This window comes from Apteryx mantelli, chromosome 22 (genome assembly GCF_036417845.1).
Source record: "Apteryx mantelli isolate bAptMan1 chromosome 22, bAptMan1.hap1, whole genome shotgun sequence".
NCBI classification, from domain to species: domain Eukaryota; kingdom Metazoa; phylum Chordata; class Aves; order Apterygiformes; family Apterygidae; genus Apteryx; species Apteryx mantelli.
Window position 1 is genome coordinate 6,565,190 of NC_089999.1, and position 19,822 is coordinate 6,585,011.

The 19,822-nt window shown below is 42.2% G+C and overlaps 1 protein-coding gene across 6 annotated transcripts in view; it reads left to right on the forward strand.

Moving 5' to 3' along the window:
- COL26A1 (collagen type XXVI alpha 1 chain) overlaps positions 1-19,822 on the forward strand; it is a 187,822-nt gene that overhangs the window by 38,844 nt on the left and 129,156 nt on the right. For 4 of the 6 annotated variants that reach the window (XM_013958250.2, XM_013958252.2, XM_013958254.2 and 1 more), the window contains exon 3: positions 1,473-1,576. In XM_013958250.2, the coding sequence (XP_013813704.2) occupies positions 1,473-1,576 (104 nt within the window). The remainder of the gene's footprint in view (positions 1-1,472; positions 1,577-19,822) is intronic. The other 2 variants (XM_013958251.2, XM_013958255.2) reach the window with 1 other exon arrangement.

Below are 19,822 nucleotides of genomic sequence, written 5' to 3' on the forward strand. Positions count from 1 at the left end.
TAGTCTCCAACAATACTTGTTTTTAATTTGGCCCCTGGGGATGCTTTGTGCTGTGCACAGAGCTAACAAAGATGCCCTGTGAAACCCAGACTGTGAGGAAGAATGTAACCCTGTTCAGAGGGGGGAAGCTGAGGCACAGGTTGGCTAGTTGACATGGACCAGAAAAAAAAAAAGCTGGAAACCAGGTCACTGATCTAGTGTTTTGTCATGATGATCTTTGCTTTATCATGCTGTGGTGCCTCAGTATAAAAGGTTCAATTACCTCATGAATGTGATTTCTGATGATAGGGAATGGAAATAGGTAACTTACAGATGAGCTGTATTTTAATGGGAATATACAGGAAAAGAAAAGCTAATCTTGATCTAGAGGAATGCTAGTCTGGGGAGTGGGCAGTCAAATGCATGTGTAATCTTAGAGCTCTTCTATTTTGTGGAAAAGAGGACTTTTTACATGAGGGACTTGTAAAGAAAGGAGGACAATGAAATAGTTTTCTTGATGTTTGTAAGAAAATTTCCCAAATTTGAGGGTAGCAAGCAAGAAAGCCATGAGGAGGTTTTCTGAAGGCTTATTCTGGAGGCTGAGGGTAAGCTGTCTGGAGATGGGAGTGAGAAATACCAAGGGAAGATCCTTGGAAGCAAAGGATCTTATAGTGGAAAGGTGTTGGAAAAGGAGGAGCCCAGGGAGGGTAAGATTTCAAGAAAGTCACCTACTGGGCTGACTGTTCAAAGGAGACACATCTCTGTGTGTAAGGTCTTGCTGTGAGGAGAGCAGTAAGTTTTTTAGCATTGTGGTGGAGTGCAAAGGGTGGAAACCAGACTGCTGAGAGCCTGGGCGGTGTGCAGGAGGGGTGCTTCAGAGAACAAGTCTAAAATGTTGCTTAATGCACATAGAAGGAGCAAGGAGCAGGGTCAGTGGCTGTAGCAGCTAGTGGGAACAGGCGGTGCCTTGTGCCACTCGCTAAAGGAGAGCGGTCTGTGTGTTGCACTGTAGCATGCAGACCCTGGTCTGTTCTGATTGCTTTTCAATCTGTTGGACAATTTCCCCCAGGTCTGAGAGATGGGGAGCAGGAGAAGAGAAGAGATCTGAGAAAGATAATGTTTATACAATTTTTGTGAAAATAAGTTTTTGGAAACTCTTAGTACACAGTGAGTGAGAGGCTAACGCCAGTCTTTGTTAAACCTCTGTGCTTGCAATGACTCAGTAGCAATGAGCCCTCCACAAAGCATGTTGGTGATGTTTGGGCTAGGGGAAGAGCCAGAACAGTATGAGGGTTTAAAGAGGAAAAATAAGGACTGCAGAATCAGATCCACAGTGTGGTGAACAGTTGCTCTGCTATTTTACATGTCTGTTCTGCATCTGGGAGTGGCAGGGTGCTCTGGGGATAGTTCCAGGCCAGAAGATGTGTGATGAATTGGTAGCAGCACTGTCTTGGATAGGAAAGTGCAGCCTGCTGACTTCTTGTTTGTGTTAGTTACAGGACTCTTATCAGGCCCACATACAAAATGTCCTACCGAACCGTGACCACGCTGGAGTGGAGGTGCTGTCCTGGCTTCACAGGGAGCAACTGCGAAGAGGGTAAGTTACCTAGCGATGCATCTGTCCTTGCAGAGCAGAAAGGGGATGTGTGGATGGACTGGCTGGGCTGAGTGGGGTTTCATTCTTTAATTTGCTCTATGCCTCTTAAACGCAAGAACAAATCACCTATTCTTTTCATTCCCCATCATAATCTGGATTTTCATGCATAGTCCCTCTCCTGAACGCTAAGTTCCAAAAGGTGTTCTTGGGAAACAGAGCATGCTAAATGCCTGCAAAGAAGCCTGAACAGCGGGGGAAGCATAATGAAGAAATGGGTACCCAGGGATGGCCTGTTTATAGATGTCTGCTGAGGTAGAGTGTATTCATGTTTGGCATCCCCATTGCACTGTCCTTCAGAAAATGTGCTTTCTCCTTGCCAATGTGCATCTTCTCCACATCCCACCCTCTGTCATTGCAGCTGATGACAGATGGTCCCTGAATGGCTGCTAACAAAAGTTAGGCCTGTAAGGTCCAGACCCAAATATGTATGTTCCCTGAGAACTTTGAATTAAATTAGGCACCTTCTGTTCCCCTTCCATCCCTCCCTCTGACTTATGGGTACAACAGTCGGGTTGCACAGTGCACATAACACAGTTCTGAGTTTGGCATCTGATCTGTCACATGGAGGAAATACAAGGCTTTTTCTAAAGCTGGAAGAAAGGAAAATCTCCCTTTCCCATCATGATGGACAAAAAAGATGTTTTGCATTTTCCTTTGGGACGTTCTCTGGTTTAACTGTTGTTTCTGAGGCTTAAAAACAAGTCCAGCTTCCCCATTGAATTTCAGGTTTAGGCACTGTGGCACCAGCCAAATCACACTCATGAGTGTTCATGACCTGAGACAGAGACCCTGAGGGAAACAGAGCCTTGAGTTTGCTAGTCATTCGCACAGGATCACTGCAGTTGCCTCACTTGGCTAATAACGAGTCATTGGGACTGTCCACCATCTCAGAGATGCTGCAGTTTGTAGCTGCACCTCCGTTTCTTTGTGCTGTTATGTCTTGGTGTTAATCACACAATTCAGGCAAATCTCTAACTAGGAAATTTTCTTGTTAAAGTCGCAAAGACTGATGGTTCCAGACAGCAGCTCCCTTCAGGCTGCTGAGGAAACAATAGCTTCTCAGAGCTGAAGAACAGTCTTAAAAAGTGGCAAAGCTACCATAAATCACAATCTGCAGGAGAAGGCTTTGCATTTTAGCATGCTGCTAAAGGAAGTGAGCCTGGGAAAGAGAAGTTGTTGCATGCGACTTGGCTTTTTACCTGTCAAGGCGGGGAAGCGGGGCAATAAGGATTATGGCAGAGCTGTTGTTTGCAGAGCAGCTGTGGCTCAGCCTGGCTCAGGATCTGAGTGGGGACCTGAGAAGCTTGTGTGCAACCCGTTTGGGTCTGTAGGTTTGGACAGGTGTGAGTGATTACAGCTTAGCGGTGCTGCTGGTGAAAAGGAGAGAATCCAGCTCCCTCCCACAATGCCAGAGCTGTCTCAGTGGAGTTCAGGGGAAATAAAAAGATGGCATAAGCCTGTTTGAGAAAGTCAGCGAAGATCTCGCAGGAGCAGGTCTGTGGAATGAGGTGACAATTTTACGCACTCAGTTTTCAAGGTGGAACTGTGCTTTTGGGCTTGGATAGCAGCTGTGGAATGTGAGCAGAAAGTCAGTAGCAAGCCCTCACTTTCATGTGTGATTGAGATAGATATATATATATATATATATATATATATATATATATATATATATATATAAAAAATTTTTTACCCCCCCCCAAAAAATCTGTAGCTACTGACAGTCCCAATTCCTTTAAAAAAATAAAATAAATGCAAAACAGAAAAACACCCTCACCCTTTCCCCCCTTTCTAGTAGAACAGGGATGTGCTATTTACTTTCTAGAAGCAGCATTGATTGATAGTGTGCACAGGACCTCAAGCTGTCTGGAAGCATCAAGTTTAAAATCAAAGTATTTACTTGCTGCTTACGTTAATCCTTACTGGTAGTGTCAGTTGGAATTGTAGGTAAAAGAAGCTGAAGAAATTTCCATAGGGCTTTTTGGTACATTTGGCAACCCAATAGAAAGCCTCTTGTACTCTTTCCTTTCTGCCCTCTCTCCTCCCATAAATTCTGTTCTTCTAAGCTTACATCTGTGTGGGTCTTTTCTGCAAACAACAGACAAAAGAAAACAAAGAACTAAACTGAAACAAAACAAAAACAGTGCAATTATGAAGCCACAGCAAATTAGCAGGGTAGAACCTCAAAATGCTTTCGTCTTTTTCTTCTTTTTTGTATTAATTAGATTTCACCTCGACATTTAATTTCATTTGTCTGTGCAGCTGGTGCTTTTGAAGTTGATGTGATGTAGGTATGATTGAAGGCAGATTGGGCCTTCATTATTTTTAGCTTGCACATGATGGAAATGCTCTAATTCTTTGACAGTTGCTGCTGTTCTCCACTGTCAGCAAAATGGCAACTACAATAGCTCTGGGCTTCCATTTTGTCTAAGATACCTCCTGTTTCTAGCGACCAAAGGAAAATATTTTCTTTCCCAATGCATCCTGGAGTAGCAATGTTGCATTTTCAGGAGTAGGGCAGATTAAGCCAGAAGACAGCGGATTGATCAAGAGCACAGAGCGCAGTTTGGGGAACCGTGTGTGCATGGTCACACCTAGGAGGTGCCTCCTTCAGACTGGTGGGTTTTGCAGCTTGAGATTCAAGAGATCCTATCCATTGATTCCCGCATTAATCCCCAGTGAGGGTGGATGATACTTAATCCTTTTGTGCTGTTCTTGAACAGTGTCTTTGAGGGAGCCACCATAGCCCATCTGGAAGATGAATTATTTTTTTTAGCTGCCCTTTTGCGAGGCCTTCTTGCCCTTTTCCTGTGCTTTGTTTCATTTAGGATTTTGTGGGGGAAGGTAGGATGGTAGAGGGACAAATCGAGGAAACCAAGTCAAAGGACTTGCAATCGTTCAGAGGCTGCAGTTCAACTATTTCTGCCATACATGCTTTCTTGTCATCTCCCAACTGGCAGGTCAGCTTTTCCGAGTTGGACATGGGACAGTCCCATGTGGATGGCTAGCCCCAAAGACTCCTGATGTGACTGGTTTGCTGCAACATGCCCTCAATGAGAAATCTCCCCTTCCACAGCAACATACTGCTGATAGAGCAAGCTGTTAAATGCAGTTTAAGTATTACAGAGTGTCTTGACCCTTAGCTAATAAGTTTAGTTTGAGAAAGTAACCACTTAACTGTCGCCAGCTGGAAGGCACCTACTTTAATGCTGAAGGCTGCATGTTGTTTAGATTTAAATTATCTTGGGAATTTAACTCTTGCATTGCAGCTGACAAAGAAGAACATCATCTGGAGGAAGCCCAGCTCTGAAAGTGGATGCAGATTTTGCTCCTCACTTGGCTCTTAGTTTACTGAGGTGGGGATGGCAGCTTCCAATCCATTTCCTTTTTAAACTTGACACTGCTCAGGGGTCTTCCACCTTCCCTTCACTACCTTCCCTTCAAACAAAGGCATGCCAGCCTCTGAAAGGTCTCCAGTTCCTTGCCTGTTGTTGTAGAACTGTGACCAGCTAGTTGAGTAGATGGTTAAAAATCACCAGTTGTACCAGGACTTTCTAAAGGGTTTCTTGCAACTTTCTTGGACAGAGAAAGAGACTTGATGCAAACAAGTCTGGTGAATTTAACTGCCAGTAGATGCTAATTTTTATTTTTCAGTTTGGGGCTTTTTTTGTTTTGTTTAAACTGGCGCCCAAGCCTAGGACAGGAAATGAATCCACTGAGCCACCCAGTCTGCTGACTGCTGATATAAAGAACATATGGATGAGGGCAGTGCAGAGGTGAAGTGGTTTAGCTATTGCAATCATGCATCAAGCTGATTGATTTGAATCCAAGATGACGCTGACATTTCAACTCAGCCTTTTTTCTATATGGCTGAAAGTTCAAAGGCAAGCGAAATCTCTGGGGAGAGGAAAAGTGTCCCTAGGAAGTTCAGGGGCTCAGCACTGCCTTAGAGCTACCCAGCCAGGCAAGATCTTATTTTTCTTTACAAATCTCACATAGGTTTTTTTCTTGTTTGTTTGTATTGCTTGAATTTGGGACAGTAGCCAGTATCCTATTTACCCCAGAAGCAAATTGACAGGAGACAGCTTAACTGTTTGGGCAAAAAGCAGCTCCAGAGTAACTGTGTAACACTAAAGTGATGCTATTGTGTCTGAGAGTCTTACTCTTATTTATTTATTTATTGCGGGGGGCGGGGGGAGGGGGAGGAGGAGAAGTTGAGCACCCATCTTCAGAAATAGTTTAAATTGAGAATTTGCTTTTCTGGTCACTTCAGTTCCTGGAATAATTTTTATCTGCTTTTAATAACAACTGTTGTTTGTGTGCTATCATCCTGATATTGTCAAACCCATTAGATTCCCATGCGCATATAGGTTTCAAAGCAGAGTAAGAAAATGAGGCCTTTGGTGCTCTTGGTGTGATAGAGTGCAAAAACCCTCTCTTTTTACTGCTGACTCAGAAGGATTCTTGTTCTCAAGAGGGGAAAGGCAGAACAGCAATACAGGGAAAATCTTGTGCTAGCAAATGCAGTTATGAGGTAGAATTTGCTGGGGCCGTGAGAATATCCTTCCTTTTAGAGGGCTTTAATGGTCATTCAAACTTTCAGGTATTTAGTTTTGCATCTCAGCTTTAAAATGCAGCTGATGTTAAATACGGTATTGATGAGACCTCATTTCTCCAGGTCTTGGTTTACTTTGCTGTGGCCCGTTAAACACAGAACTGTCAATCTACGTGAAAACAAGATGCGAAGACTGTAGAGTAACGTTGCCCATAACAGTCCAGTAGTTCTCTCCAGGAGCTGAGATTGTGAATTTTCCTTGTTCCAGTACTTCAGTTCCTTCTTGTTCCTCCTTGTTCCTTATTGCTCAGCTGCTGCTGAGCGTTTTTCATCTTGCTCTTAGAAACTGGCAAATTGTAAGAGAAGAACAGTGAGAGTCGAGTGAGGCATTGCACCATATATTCCTGTTGCTCTTAAATACTAGTACGGTGGTGTTTTCCCATTTAAGCAGAGCCCAACTCCTGTCATAATCAAAGCAAAAATGTCCGTTTGAACAGTGAAACACTCCCAGAGGTTATCTCAGTGCTGTCTGGCCAACAGGGCAGCTCTATGTTGCAAATGCGCTGTGAATGGAGGTACCTTCCAGTCCAGTTTGATCTAGCTAATACAAGCCAGCATGGATCCTTGCACAGATACAGCTCTTTACTAGAGACTGTTTCTGTATATCCCTTGGTAAAATTTGACTTTAAAAAGAGATCTCAAAGTGAGAGCAAAATCCAACATTTGGTTCTGCAGCACACTTATTTCTAAAAATTTCATTCTAAAATTTATTTTGAAAGTTTAATGATTATTAGAAGTTACAAGTGTTTATGCAAATAAATGTTATAGATTGTTGTTTGGAGCCTGAACTTCCTAATAATTACCTAGTTAGTAAAGCAATTGGTAAGCAGGTAGTAAAAATGTGGTAACTAATTCCATGTAAACCAACCTTCAAAAAAAGTTTCATAAAAACCCATCAAAACCATGGTAATCACCTGTGATGGAATTGTTGATGCATGAAAGCAGCTTTCAGAGAGTGGTGTTTGTGTGTATAGTGTATATAGATGTTAGATAGTATCTGCTCTAATGTTTTCTTCCATAGCAGTGTTTTCTCAATTCATTCAAAACATTGTTATACTTCTGGCTGCTTGTGGTTCTGGTGGCCTTTTCAGTGTAAGAAAGAAGGTCCACCAGAAGTTTCCCAAACTACTCTGTGATATATCATCCAATTTCTGTCTACTACCATCACTACACTGACCACTCAGCAACCTCTGGGTTCAGGCATAACATTTGTGTCACTCTTGATCAAATTTTCTGAGGAGTTCCTGGACTGTGTGGTCACTGCTGGAAGAACATGCAGCCTGCTGAGAGAGCTTTCTGGCATCAGTGCTGAGTGACTCCTTAAACAATTTCTAAATATTCATTTTTCTCTTTTGATACAGGGTCAAAAAAAAGAAAAAAATCCCATTACAGGATTCCAAAGACTTTGACACTGCATTCCAGCAAATGAGTCTGTCTGTCTTTTTTTTTTTTTTGGGGGGGGGGGGATGTTTTTAATCTGAACAGGGAGAACTGTATTCAGCACCTAATGTCAAAATATTTGGATTGCTAAATATCTACAGATGTTATCTTAAAATAATTAGAAAAGCTGTATGCCATACTGTTACATTCTCTCCCCCCCTTTTTTTTTAATTTCCATCAAATTACTCTCGTGTCAAGAATCATTTTTAGTTTATTCGCTTGCTTTCTCAAACATATTGGATGCTTGTGCAAGCTTTATGTTTCTCTTAACTATGTGTTTCTTAACTTAAAAGTGACAGACCCATCTATTCTTAGTTAATGGCTTTCCTATTTATTTGCATTATTTCTAATCAGGAATGGACATAACCTTAACTTAGGGCTAACCCAGGACAAGGCTGCTAGGCAAGGTACTGATATGCTGTTCAGGATATACTGAAATACCGTAGGCTTTTTGTGTATCTACCCTTTGTTACTCCTTTCTCATCAGACTGGCTGGATTCTACCAAATGCTATCTGGAAAGAGGCAAACATCCTGGGCATCTTTACCAACTCCTGCTTTGTCGTAGGTGCTTGTATAACTAACTGACAGTTGTGTTTTCTGGGGAGAGGTGAGGTGAGTGAGGGAAGATTAGAGTTGTAAAGGAAGTCCTGGGCTAGTTGATCTGAGCATCTGAGTTCCCCCTGTTTTGGAAGAGCAGGCTCTAGTGGATATCAGGAGCGAGGTACAGCTGTTCCATGGCTCAGCAACTGTTGCTGCTAGGTGAGAAGTTTTCTCTTCACTGTCCTTGCAACTGTCTTTGGTGTATGAAGACAAGTGGAGTAGCAATCATGATCCTGGAATTGTAGGGAAGACCAAAGATGGTGACTTGCTAGAATAGATTGTCCATAGAATTGGGTAGAGTCTTCATTTTTGAAAGATATCAATTATGCCTGTTAGAGATGACACAGGTTGGTTCTGCCTGAGAGCTGGGAGTCTCTTGAGGTTCTTTTTTGCTGTTTCAACAACAGCAGCTAAGTACTGGCATGCTGAGCTACGTTAGGAGCGACTTGTCAAGAATGTTGTCAGTCAGTGTTTGTAGCTCCTATTTGCAATGCTGGTTTCATTGAAGCCTGCTTTGAATACTTACCATCTTAAAAAAAGAAAAAGGGTAGCAATCTGAAGAAGCTCAGCAAAGCAGATAAAAAAACCAAGTAAGGAAAGACCTACAGAAAGAGAGAGAGATTTCTTTAGAGAGTTATAATGTGTTGCTCCCACGAGTAAATAAGCAAAATTCTCAAGCCCCTGCCCACTAGAAGTCAGCCTAGAGGGTCATGGGGTTCTCTTTGAACTCCGCTATGAACCTGTAAAGAGAGCCGGGGGAAAAAAAAGCAGGCCTTTGACTTGTATGCCAGAAGGGAATTGGTTCTTGAATGGCAGATGCCACCAATTCATTTTCATCTGTGGTGCTGGTATTGTTTTATCAAATTAGGACTCCCTGATGGGAGAACATCGAACACAGAGGAGAAATGAAGCATGGAAACTTTGGGTACTGCATTTCTCTTGTTGTGACCAAACAAAGATTCAGCCATGGCGGATCTGAAAGCTTTTAGAAAGTATTTGCTAGTAGATTTCTACAAACACTCACAGACATCTCTGGCTGACCAGTTAGATATTCAAACTGTTACACCCAAGTGAGGTCTTGAATCACTTGGGAATAAAAACTGAGAGACCTGGGTTCTGAAGAACCTGTACACTCTCTTAAAAGTGTTTACTTCCTTGTCATAATCCTTAGTGCCTACTTCAGTCTGTTTACCTCAGTACTTTCTTGCATAGAGAATCCCTTCAGTGCTTCTGTCTTCCCCAAGAAGACTCACTTATTTCCCACTCATCCCCACACTGATGGCTCTTCAATTTGTTTGAGGCCATTAGAAGTGTGTAGTTCTGTCCCACATTTGAGGCTGGTATTGTCACAGTCTCTGGGGTAATGGATCTATCTCACGAACTCCTAAACCTGCTTAGGATTTGGAGGTAATTTTGAAAGATAGTGCTTTTTTGTGGGGGCTCATCTCACCTAAATGTGGGCATATAAAACAGTTCAGAGGAGCTTTCTTCTTGTTTCTTCTTGACCCTGAATGGAGTTTAGGTGGTGAGAAGGAGGCAAGCATCTCTGTGTGGTGGGTGTTCAGAGCCTGGAGAGGTGTCCCACATGACATACTGGCTACTTTCACAGGTGGCTGGCCTGTATGAGAGGACTGGATCCTTTAATTTCTAGTGTCCAAATCTTGAGACACCGTCTGATGCCTTCTACTGTTTGCCACCTGCTTCCCTCACTTTTGTGGCTTAAAAAAGCCAAAAGGTTGGGGGAATAGCTAAGCCATCCTTTCTGTCCAGGATAAGGACTTTGGACTGATGTAGAGCATGATGGAAAGCTTGTGCTGCTGCTCCCTATGTTGTGTCCTCCTTTTGGAAAAGGAGGACTTGACAAGTCATGCTGTCAATCCTGCAAACATAGTACCAAAGTTATGAAAAACATTCTCCTGAAAAACTCCACCCTATTCCTCTTCTCTGCAGAAATTCCCATCAGAGATGGTGGAGGAGGGGTGGGGTTTTGTTTATAACAAAGTTAGCATTTTTCCAAGTGTACACCACAATTCCAGTGGCATATGGAAGTGCTAACCAGAGAAATAGTTCTTAATTAGTATCCACTATTTGTCTCAGTGCCTTTCAAGTGAATGGTGGATAACAATGGAAGAAGAATTAAAACCGCCCCCTGAAGCTGTATATAACGCATCTCCAAGACTCGTTTCTGGTGTATCTCTGTATCTGAGGTTCCTTGCTGCTATAATAACTTGTGTGTTTCTATCGGGAATAGGAGATGATGCTTAGGATGCCTTTAGAATGAAATGTCTGCAGTTGGAAGGGGCAGCAATGAAGAGTATCTTTTTTTCTTTCACAGGCTTTTTCAAAGCTATTGCCTGTTTATCAAGCTGTTTTGTGTTTAATTTTTTGAGCATAGCACTTATGAAATTACAGCTCCCTCCCTACTGCTTTTCAAGAGCTTAGTTATGAAACATGTGGACTTAATGTTGCTGTCAAACAGTGTTGGATTGGGTGGTTTCCTGAGGAAGAGCTTGTTGAATTTAACCCAGGAAAATCCTTAAGGTGCTAAGAAATGCCTGGTATACAGAGTGCCATCTCTTTTCCTATGAGTCAGGTAATTTATTTTTTAATCTATCCTGGAAGTCTGGCCCTCACAGCAATTGAGATTTGTGCAGGTATAAATATGCAGGTGAGGATAGGGGTTGGTGGAAGAGAGGGGAAAGCTCCTGTTCTTCATTTCTAATGTAACCTTCACCTCTAGCTATGGTTCTGGATTCAGAATCCTGCTGCCATCCCTTATTTCTATCTTGTCGTGTGATGGAGGAGAGAACGTGCTTTGCACCACATGAGCTTTAAGATTCTTGTATGGAGCTCTTCTAATAATGAGTTGTCACTTTGCGTGTGTGTTGGAGGAATATTTGTACTGCTGAGCTTTCAAGACATGAGAGTGAAGGAAATTTCTTAAGACAGGAGGAGACTTCATTGCCAGGTTTTCATAGACGGCAGAGGGAGAGGATATATTAGATCATCTATTCTGTCCTTGTAAGGCCAACGTATTCTTTTCAAAAATAGTTTTCGAATAATTTTAAACAAAGCTGTTGACAGTGCAAGCTGTTTTCTTGTGTAAGTAGGAAGAAGGGCACAAGGTACTGCAAGAAGAAGGGGGAAGACTGAGGAAGGCCACAGAGTACACTGGGAGCTGTGCAGCTGGTGGCAAGCCGAACTGGAACCAAGCTTTGGGGCGAGGCAGATGGAAATCTTGCCGTCCCTTCTTTAGGGATTCTTTCTGTGTGTTTCCCTCTTTAATACAGGTTTTTCTTTAGATGAGTTAATGCAATTGGTACGATAACATTTGTGTTTTCCGTGATAACTAATTCCAGTTGTGGGCTGTTCCAAAACATTAACGCACTGGAGAGTTCATGCAAGTGCGGCACCTAAGCAGGCTAAGGCTCATCCACGCAAATGCCTTCTTCAGGCGGAAGAGATTCACTGGGAAGCGGAAGAGATTCGCTGGGGACCTAAAAGGTCATAACTATTCTGGGATGCTTTGCCATGTGGGCAACCCGATGCTTTCAAAATGTAAGTTAAATATTTGAAGAGTGTGGGGTTTTTTGTTTGTTTTTTTGTTTTTTTAATTAGCTGATTTTTGTATTGTTTCATGCCTCTAATTGTTTTAGCTCTTTGGACAGGATGGAAGAATGAAGTTTTTAGGTTAGGCTATGTTTTATTTTGGGTTGACATCTTTATTGACCTGAGATGTGTTGTCCCTTCAGAACCTGACACTGCTGCCATCCTGGGTTCAGTTGAGATAGTTGGTTCATGTCTTTTGTATTTATTTATACTCCTGAGAAGCTGCAAGTTGTTCAGTTCAGATGATCAGAGCATTAGTGGTGAGAAACCAGATCCATCACAAAAGCAACAAGGAACTCCTGAACAAAACTTGGAAATCTAACAGACAAAGCTGGACTTTCTCAAAGGGGACCATGTTGCAGATGATTTCCAAGTCCTCATGGAAAATGAATCAGGTATTATTTTATGCCCCACTCCCAGTGTTGTACCCTCTGCAGTTTGAGGGAAAGGGGTATGTGTTTGTATAGGCTTTAGAAACCTAACCCAAAAGATCATTGATAACCCAGATACTACTTAGAGGCTTGGTAATGCATTCTTATAAGAGCATGCTATGGTAGTAGGGAAGGAATTACTGCTATCGGAAGGGATGGATGTGTGGGCTAAGTGCTGGGTCTCTGCAGTGGACACAGAGCTTATAGCTTTCCAGGAGCCCTTCCAAACAAGGCTGTAGTAGCAACAATTTTATGTGAATGCATATGTCAAAGACCTGGGGCTCTCTTTCTTAGAGAAGCTGAACTCCATGGGCTTACGCAGCATTTCTCCCTTCCTGTTGCAGTAGTGGGCATCTGGGTAACTATTGTTCTGTATCCCCAAGGTGTTCTGCATAATAGTGAGTGAAGCATTTTGACCCAGCCTTTTGCTCCGTTTTTAGACACCGCTTAGCGGTGGCATTTAACAGCTGTGATGTATAGCTGTATGAACCTTTGAGATACATTTTAACAAACATCTCTAAATGTTACTAGGGAGGGTATACTATTGTGTCATTTAGTCAAGATTCAGAAAGAAAATCAAAGCTTCCTTTCCGCCAGTGCTACGCACTAAAATTGTAAAGACTGTTAGGACAGCCACGAATGAATTTGTATTGGCACCACCTCTCTCAAAAGGCCATAATGAAAGGTGGACTTTTTGACCTGTTGAAAAAGTTAATAAATACAACTCTGGCTGAACAAGGAGAGGCCTAGAAGCCAGGACCCCTCAAAGCAAGCCCTCTGCCTGCAGCTCCCTCTGTGTCATCTGGAGCATCTGGTTCCATCTGCAGTGGTGTGTGATGAGTGAGAAGTTTCAGCAAATGTCACATCACATAAAGGCTGTTCTTCATCCTGAGCTGCTGTAGCACCTTATGATGACTTCATAAGCAGTGGAAACTCATTTTCAGAAGTGGGACTTGCAACTGAAGTTGGGATAGCAAACCCAGGAGTAGGACCAGAGGTGGGTTTGCCAGAGTAGCTTGCGATTGCACAGTTTCAAGCTTTGTAAAAGACTTTGAGGTGAAAGCAAGAGGTAGGAGTCAAATTCTCTTGTTGCTGAATCCTGGACTTCCATTCTTTCCTCAAGTCTCTGTTAACAAAAGAGGAACCAAATGTGTTCCTCCAAATAATTTCTAGTTGAGTTTCATTTCAGTTTAATACTGAGAAATACTAGGCAAAAGCTTGTTCATGGCAAGTCATGCCAACATCAGGTCTTCTCTTGATGAGCTAGTAAGCAGGATAAAGGCAGCAGAGCTAGAGCAGTTCCATTTGGGAAGCTACAGGAATGTGTGCTAGATGGAACAACTTCAAAATACACAGTCAGTTCACTCAAAACAAACCCTGCAATGTAATTAGTAGGGGTTCAGACTGTGTCAGTTTGGGTGGAAGTGTCAAATGGAGTTACACCAGGGACTGTTCTCAGTCCAGTGCGGCTTGATATTTCATTTAAAAGTTGGTGGGAGGAATGGAGGGAGCCCCCTAATCAGATCTGTGCGTGTTACACAGCTGAGCAGTACTGGGAATACATGGTAGACTAGGATTAAAAGGCAGTCAAATCTTGATTAAATTTTAGAATTGGGCAGAAATCCATAATGTAAGATTTGGTCAGACATGTGACCAGTGAATCACAGGGGCAGGAATAATCAAATGCACAAATCTTGAATGGAAGGTGACTCGCAAGGTAGCAGGATCCCAAGGGAGGGGCTGAGGTTTGTGGAAGAGGTTGGAATGAAGCTCTGCTCAGAAGTTGCTATAAGCTCGGGGGAAGAAATGTTGTCTTGGAGTCTGATGCTACAGATACTCTGACCAGGTGTAATGCTTACTGCTAATGTATCCATGAGACTGTGCCTGACGCACAGCATTTAGAATCTCCTCTATGTTTATGTACAGGGGTGCCTGCGAGTGTATGTGTCAGTGTTTCTCACAGCAGTCAGATTTCAAGAGTTACAATAACTTCTGCCTTGTGAGCCCTCGATTCATCTGAAAGTTAGTCTTAATTGGTGTTACAGATTTGAGCCTCAAGAACTTGAATATTGTTAGTTTGCTGTGTCAATGTGAAGGAAGGTATATGGCTGGGAAAGGACTATACCTTTCGTAGTTAACATTTGAGTATCTCATACCGTTACATAATTAGATTGGTTAACTGATTATTAGCTAGTTAGGTACACTTATATATGCAATTAAAAACAGCAACAGCACAAATAGACTTTCCTAAAAATAACATAATTGGTAGCCATCAAGGGCTAACTTTTTTGTTTTCCAAAAACTGGACGAGAAGGGAATGCAGAGTTATTATAATGAATACATGCATATGATTACGAAGAGTAGGAAACATTTAATCAGTTCACAAGCATAACATTGCAAAACATCCTGATTGTCACTGCAGCACAGAGAACATTTGTTGGATGGGTTTGTAGCAACTTTACAGTTCTTAAATAAATGAAAGTTGGAAAAAAAAAACTTGCTGGTGAACTTTCCAAGGACATCAGCTCTGATTCTATCCACCATGAAGCTAGATTTCAAACAACATTTAAAGGACTTCATCAAAGTGGATTAGAGTTTGAAACATCACCATTTAGACAGGTCGTATTAGGTTCCTCAACCGCCAAAGCAGGAAAAACAAAGGAATGGCTCTGTGAAATCCCCAGTGAAGAAGTTCATTAAGGACCGTGATAAATTTCATTCTGGACTCATAACATATGCTTCTCACCCGGGCTCCTGATTTGTCTTCTCCTTGGATAATGCATCTAAATCCACAAGTAACATGCAAGTTTGCATTTCATTTTGAGCCCAGCAGGCATACGGCAATGAGATTACGAGACCTTTCCAAGTTAGCCTGGAGGGACTTGTTGGCTACAGTTTGGATTTCTGGCAAGCAGCTTACTCCAGCTCTTTTCTGTAATAAACTCAGGATTCAGTCCCTGGCCTCTTATAGATATTGAGCACTGTTGCGTGTCTCTGGATAATCAGTCACTGGAAAGGCACAGATGTTTTGAGATGCGTAGCAATGGGTGCAGCATATAAGAAAGGCAACATCAGGGTCATACTACAGATGCAGCCACATCTTACGTGTTCTTTCTTGACAGGAAAATTCTTGTAACATTTGCTGATTTCTGGTTGCTAATGCCACTAAACAAATAATGCAAAAACTACTATTGTTTGTGACTTTTTATTTGCTGTTCATTAAGCCTTCCAGTGCCATGGATAGCTGATGCATCTGCTGCAGACAGATCCAATACTAGAGCATTATGACAATGGACAGAGTGGAGTACAGCATTGCCCAAGGCAGGGGCTCAAATTCACTGGGGAGCGATTTTAAGAAAGTCAGCAGGATTATAGAAATATGGAGCTAGAAGAGGTCCTAGCCTTTGCATAGTTGTGGAGATATCAAGAGATGGTTCAAGAAATGCCTGCAAATTTCTCTTTTATTTTCCTGTAAATGTCTATATGAATACACTCCTACTTATGCAAACACAAAAGGGAGGGGGGGAACCAAACAAACCCAGTGAGGATTTGAAATTCAGTCTTTTATTTGTTTATAAATGAAATTGTAGCAATAATGCCTAGGAAGTCTTTGCTGCGCATCCATTGCGGGAAGTGCTGGATTTTGTGTTAATTTGCTAGGTGGTCCTTCATTTTAAAAATCCTTGAGGAACTTTGGTCCAGGCCAGCCCATCCATCATGGCAGGTGGACTTTAACTAGACTGCTTCCTGCTGCCAGTGATTATGCCGAGTCTGGCTCCCTAGATCAAGTGCTAGAGGTTTCTGTTGAAGGTTTCAGGTCTTCTTCTCATAGAGAAAGAAGGAGAATGTTTCTACAGCACAAGCTGTAGAACTGCTCTGGTAGCAGTGAGATAGTGTTGGAGATTGTGAAATATCTTGGTTAATTAGTTCTTCTCCAGTGGCCAAATTGAATGACAGATTAAAAAAAAACCTATTGCTGTTGCCAGCCAGTGGTGTTTTTTAGCTTAAAGAGTAGAGGCCTGTGGTAAAGGTTCTGGTTTTCTCTTTACTAGTAGCGGGAGTTGTTAAATACATACAACTCGGCACTCATCTAGTGATGGCTCCAAATGCTATAGCTAGTTGTCTTGCTGCAGGGATTTGCACTGTGAAGTATTATAGTCCATTAAATAAGGGGAACAAGTTATTCCTATACTTGGATTATTTGATCTTTTCAAACTTACCCTCAAGTGATTAAGCAAACAGTGGCTTTTCCAGCGTTCTCCAGTTCTATTATCTGTTAAACACATCTCCCGGTGTGATCTGCCAGAGATGCCTTGAACACGGTCCTTCCGCTGTGTACTTGCTAGTCCTTGTGGAAACATAAATAAGCGGTTATTTCTATTACAGTTAGACTGTCTGGGTGGGATGGAGAGGATGGATACTGGTTTATGTTAAACATAAAGTCGAAGATTCTTGCTTTTGTCTTAATATTGGCACTCAAACAGCACAACAGCAGCTTTTTACTAGCTACAAAGAAAAATAAACAGTTTTCTTTACCACGTGAGTAGTTCAAGTTCTCTTACAGTGTGATGTGTCTGTACAAAGGTATCATTCCTGCCCTGTGCTTGTCTTAGGGAAGCAGAACGATGACTAGCAGTAGCAGTCAGCACGATAACCGTAAAACTCTAAGCTCTTTACAGAACTGTGCAAACACCAAGGTCCTTTGTACACTTAATGGGGAACTTGAATGAAAATTTGGATGGCTCTATTAATATCTAGTAGCAGATTTTTTTCTAGAATGACTGTCCCTTGGCCCAGCCCTAGTCTCTTAGGCATTGGGCAAATGTGAATACTGTAAGCTCTGGAAGACAAAACGTTAGAGCTTGAATCTGTTTTTTGATTCAAGTTCAGCTATTAAGCTTTGGTCTTTGATTAAGCATGAGAGACAGCATAAAAGTCAGTTTAACTCTTCAAATTCATTAAAAGCTGTTAGGAGAAAGAAAAGACCATTTCTCTCAAGGATATCAAAAGCTGATCATCAATCAGTCCTTGTCTTTGCAGTTATGATGATTCTGGAGGAGGTGAGCCTCCCTTTTCCAATCTACATGGTTTTGTACCTTACTTATACCTCAAATCTCAAATCAGCAGAAACTGATCTTCACCTGGCTTTTTATGGAAGCTTGTAGAACTGTAAATTTGAATATATTTTGACAATAGACCTTATCAACCTTTGGTCACTGCAAGCTGGAATGATTTGAAAACCTGTATAACCTTTTGACCAAAGCTGGGCTGATGTTCAACATCTTTATCAAAAACTGAAGCCAGAACAACTCTGACTTCAGATTTTCATTACGAGCCAGCTGTAGACGCTAATGTGCACTCAAGTTAGGACAGAAGGATATAATGACTCAGCTGCGCCTTTTGGGCTGGAATGTGTTTGCTCCCTTGGGATTGTGTGAAGAGTGATGTTCTCACCATTGCTTTACACTTATCTACCACTGAAAAGCAGTGGCCACTTTCTACTCCTTTTCAGCACTGCTCACGAGCATCGGCTATTTCAGGGCAGCCTTTGCCAGCATGTGTCATTGATTTCTTTTCCTCTACAGCTCTCACCCTGGCCCTGAATTGCGTGACACGGTGTGGGCTGCTCAGTGTAAAAAGTCAGCGTAGCTCTGCACAAACCCTGTGTCGCAACTGTGTATGCCTGGTTTGTAGGTCCAGGTCTGAATCCTGGGTGTGCAGGTGATTTAAAGGCAGCCTGACCCATTGACGTGGGACTGGGAGTTGTATGTTAAATCTCTTGCTCTGGCACAGATGCTTGTGTGACTTGGCGTTGCATCAATATGGATTTATCCGCACTAGGATGCATTAGCTCTGCTTGTGCATGAACCAGCAGAATAGAAGCTAGCTTCAGTCTGGGTGCTATAATCAGTGTTTTACCTAGCCCTGTTAGTGCAGTACTATGAGCTGTCTTCCATTTGCTATTAGCATGCACATCATAAATGGTGTTCGTGAGCAGGTCTTGGATGAGCTACGTGTAAGAGGTAATCATTAAGTTTTTTCCTGACTAATGCAGATGATAGTTGGACGACTTATGTTTATGTATGTAGAAAAAGTGTAACAAAACTCATTGTGGGACCGTATGGAAGGGGAATGTGACTTTATTTTTAAATTTCTAAGTATATTGATTCTGCCCACTCGCACTTGTGACTATGACTGCTTGTGTACTCTGGACTGGATCACTTGTGTGGCATGGAGGATAACGGACACTGGTTGTCAGGTCCTATGTCTTCTGGGTCTTTCCAGACTGGTGATGACAACTGGATTTTGGGTAGGTTTTTTCTACTTTTTATATGACAACAATTGTTATGGTCTAACCTTTTGATTCAGTCTCTCTTACTTCATCCTCCATAAATCTTAAGAAGGGCTGCTGCCCCTTGTCTTTTTCTTTTTTTTTAAACTTTTAGATAACTTTAGAGCTATAGTTTGTCTTCCCATTGGGATAATGGGAAGAGGAATGGTGCATACAGTGTGATATAACCTTGGTACATATTTCATTCTTACAAGTGTTAATGTTGCTGTCACAAATCTCTGTGTGTGTGACGTACTTGTGCCTTTTGAAATGCAAGTTATGGACTATGATTTCCGTGCTATACACTTGCTGATCCAGTGTTGCCGATATGCTCCAGGTTTCTCTTTAGGACCTTTGTGTTGCCTTGGATTTGACTGCATGGGAGTTGCTCTGAACTTGCTGCCATAGAGACAGTTTTGGTGTGTACTGAGACATCCTCCTGGGTGCTCTGATCCTCGCTCCTGCTCCTCCTTGGCCGGTTCTCGGATCCAGCATGCCCGTGCTTAGAATGCCAGTAAAAAACGAACAAAAAAACCCGAAACCAAACAAAACCAGGTTGTGCTGTTTTTCCCCCCATTCTGATGTCTAAATTCCACTTTGCTGATGCAACAGTGTGCTTCAGGCCACGCGCTCCAGGGCAGTGATTGTAATTCCTCATGTGATTGAAGTCACTTGGCCAGCAGCCCTTATCACCACAGGGTTCATTCCTCTCCTAAGAGTGGCTGGTGCATGTTAACTACACTCTCTGGTTCCAGCTTTCATAGCCTCGGGATTTATGTCTCAGTAGTGAGAAGATGCTGATATTTGTTGTTATCCCACCTGAGACCCACAGGCTTATTTTACTGTATTTGAAAAACTGGTTTGTCATGTGGAGGTACAGCAGGGTCTAGTGTGTCTGTAGCCACCAATCTCCACAGGCATACAGTAGATGTTTACATTGTCCTTGCTTATCTGGCTGTCCTTCACTGTTTTAATGTGAACCATACCAAATAAAGCTGCCTGAGAATTGAAGATTATCTATGGTATTCGTCACTTTTAGGAAGGGAAGTTGGTTTAATGTTGGCTTCTAGCATTTGCTAGGCCTTGTCTCCTTGACAGAAAAAAACAGACTAAAACGATTACCAAGAACAGCTGCTTAGAAGGGGCTTTGAATATTTTTTCC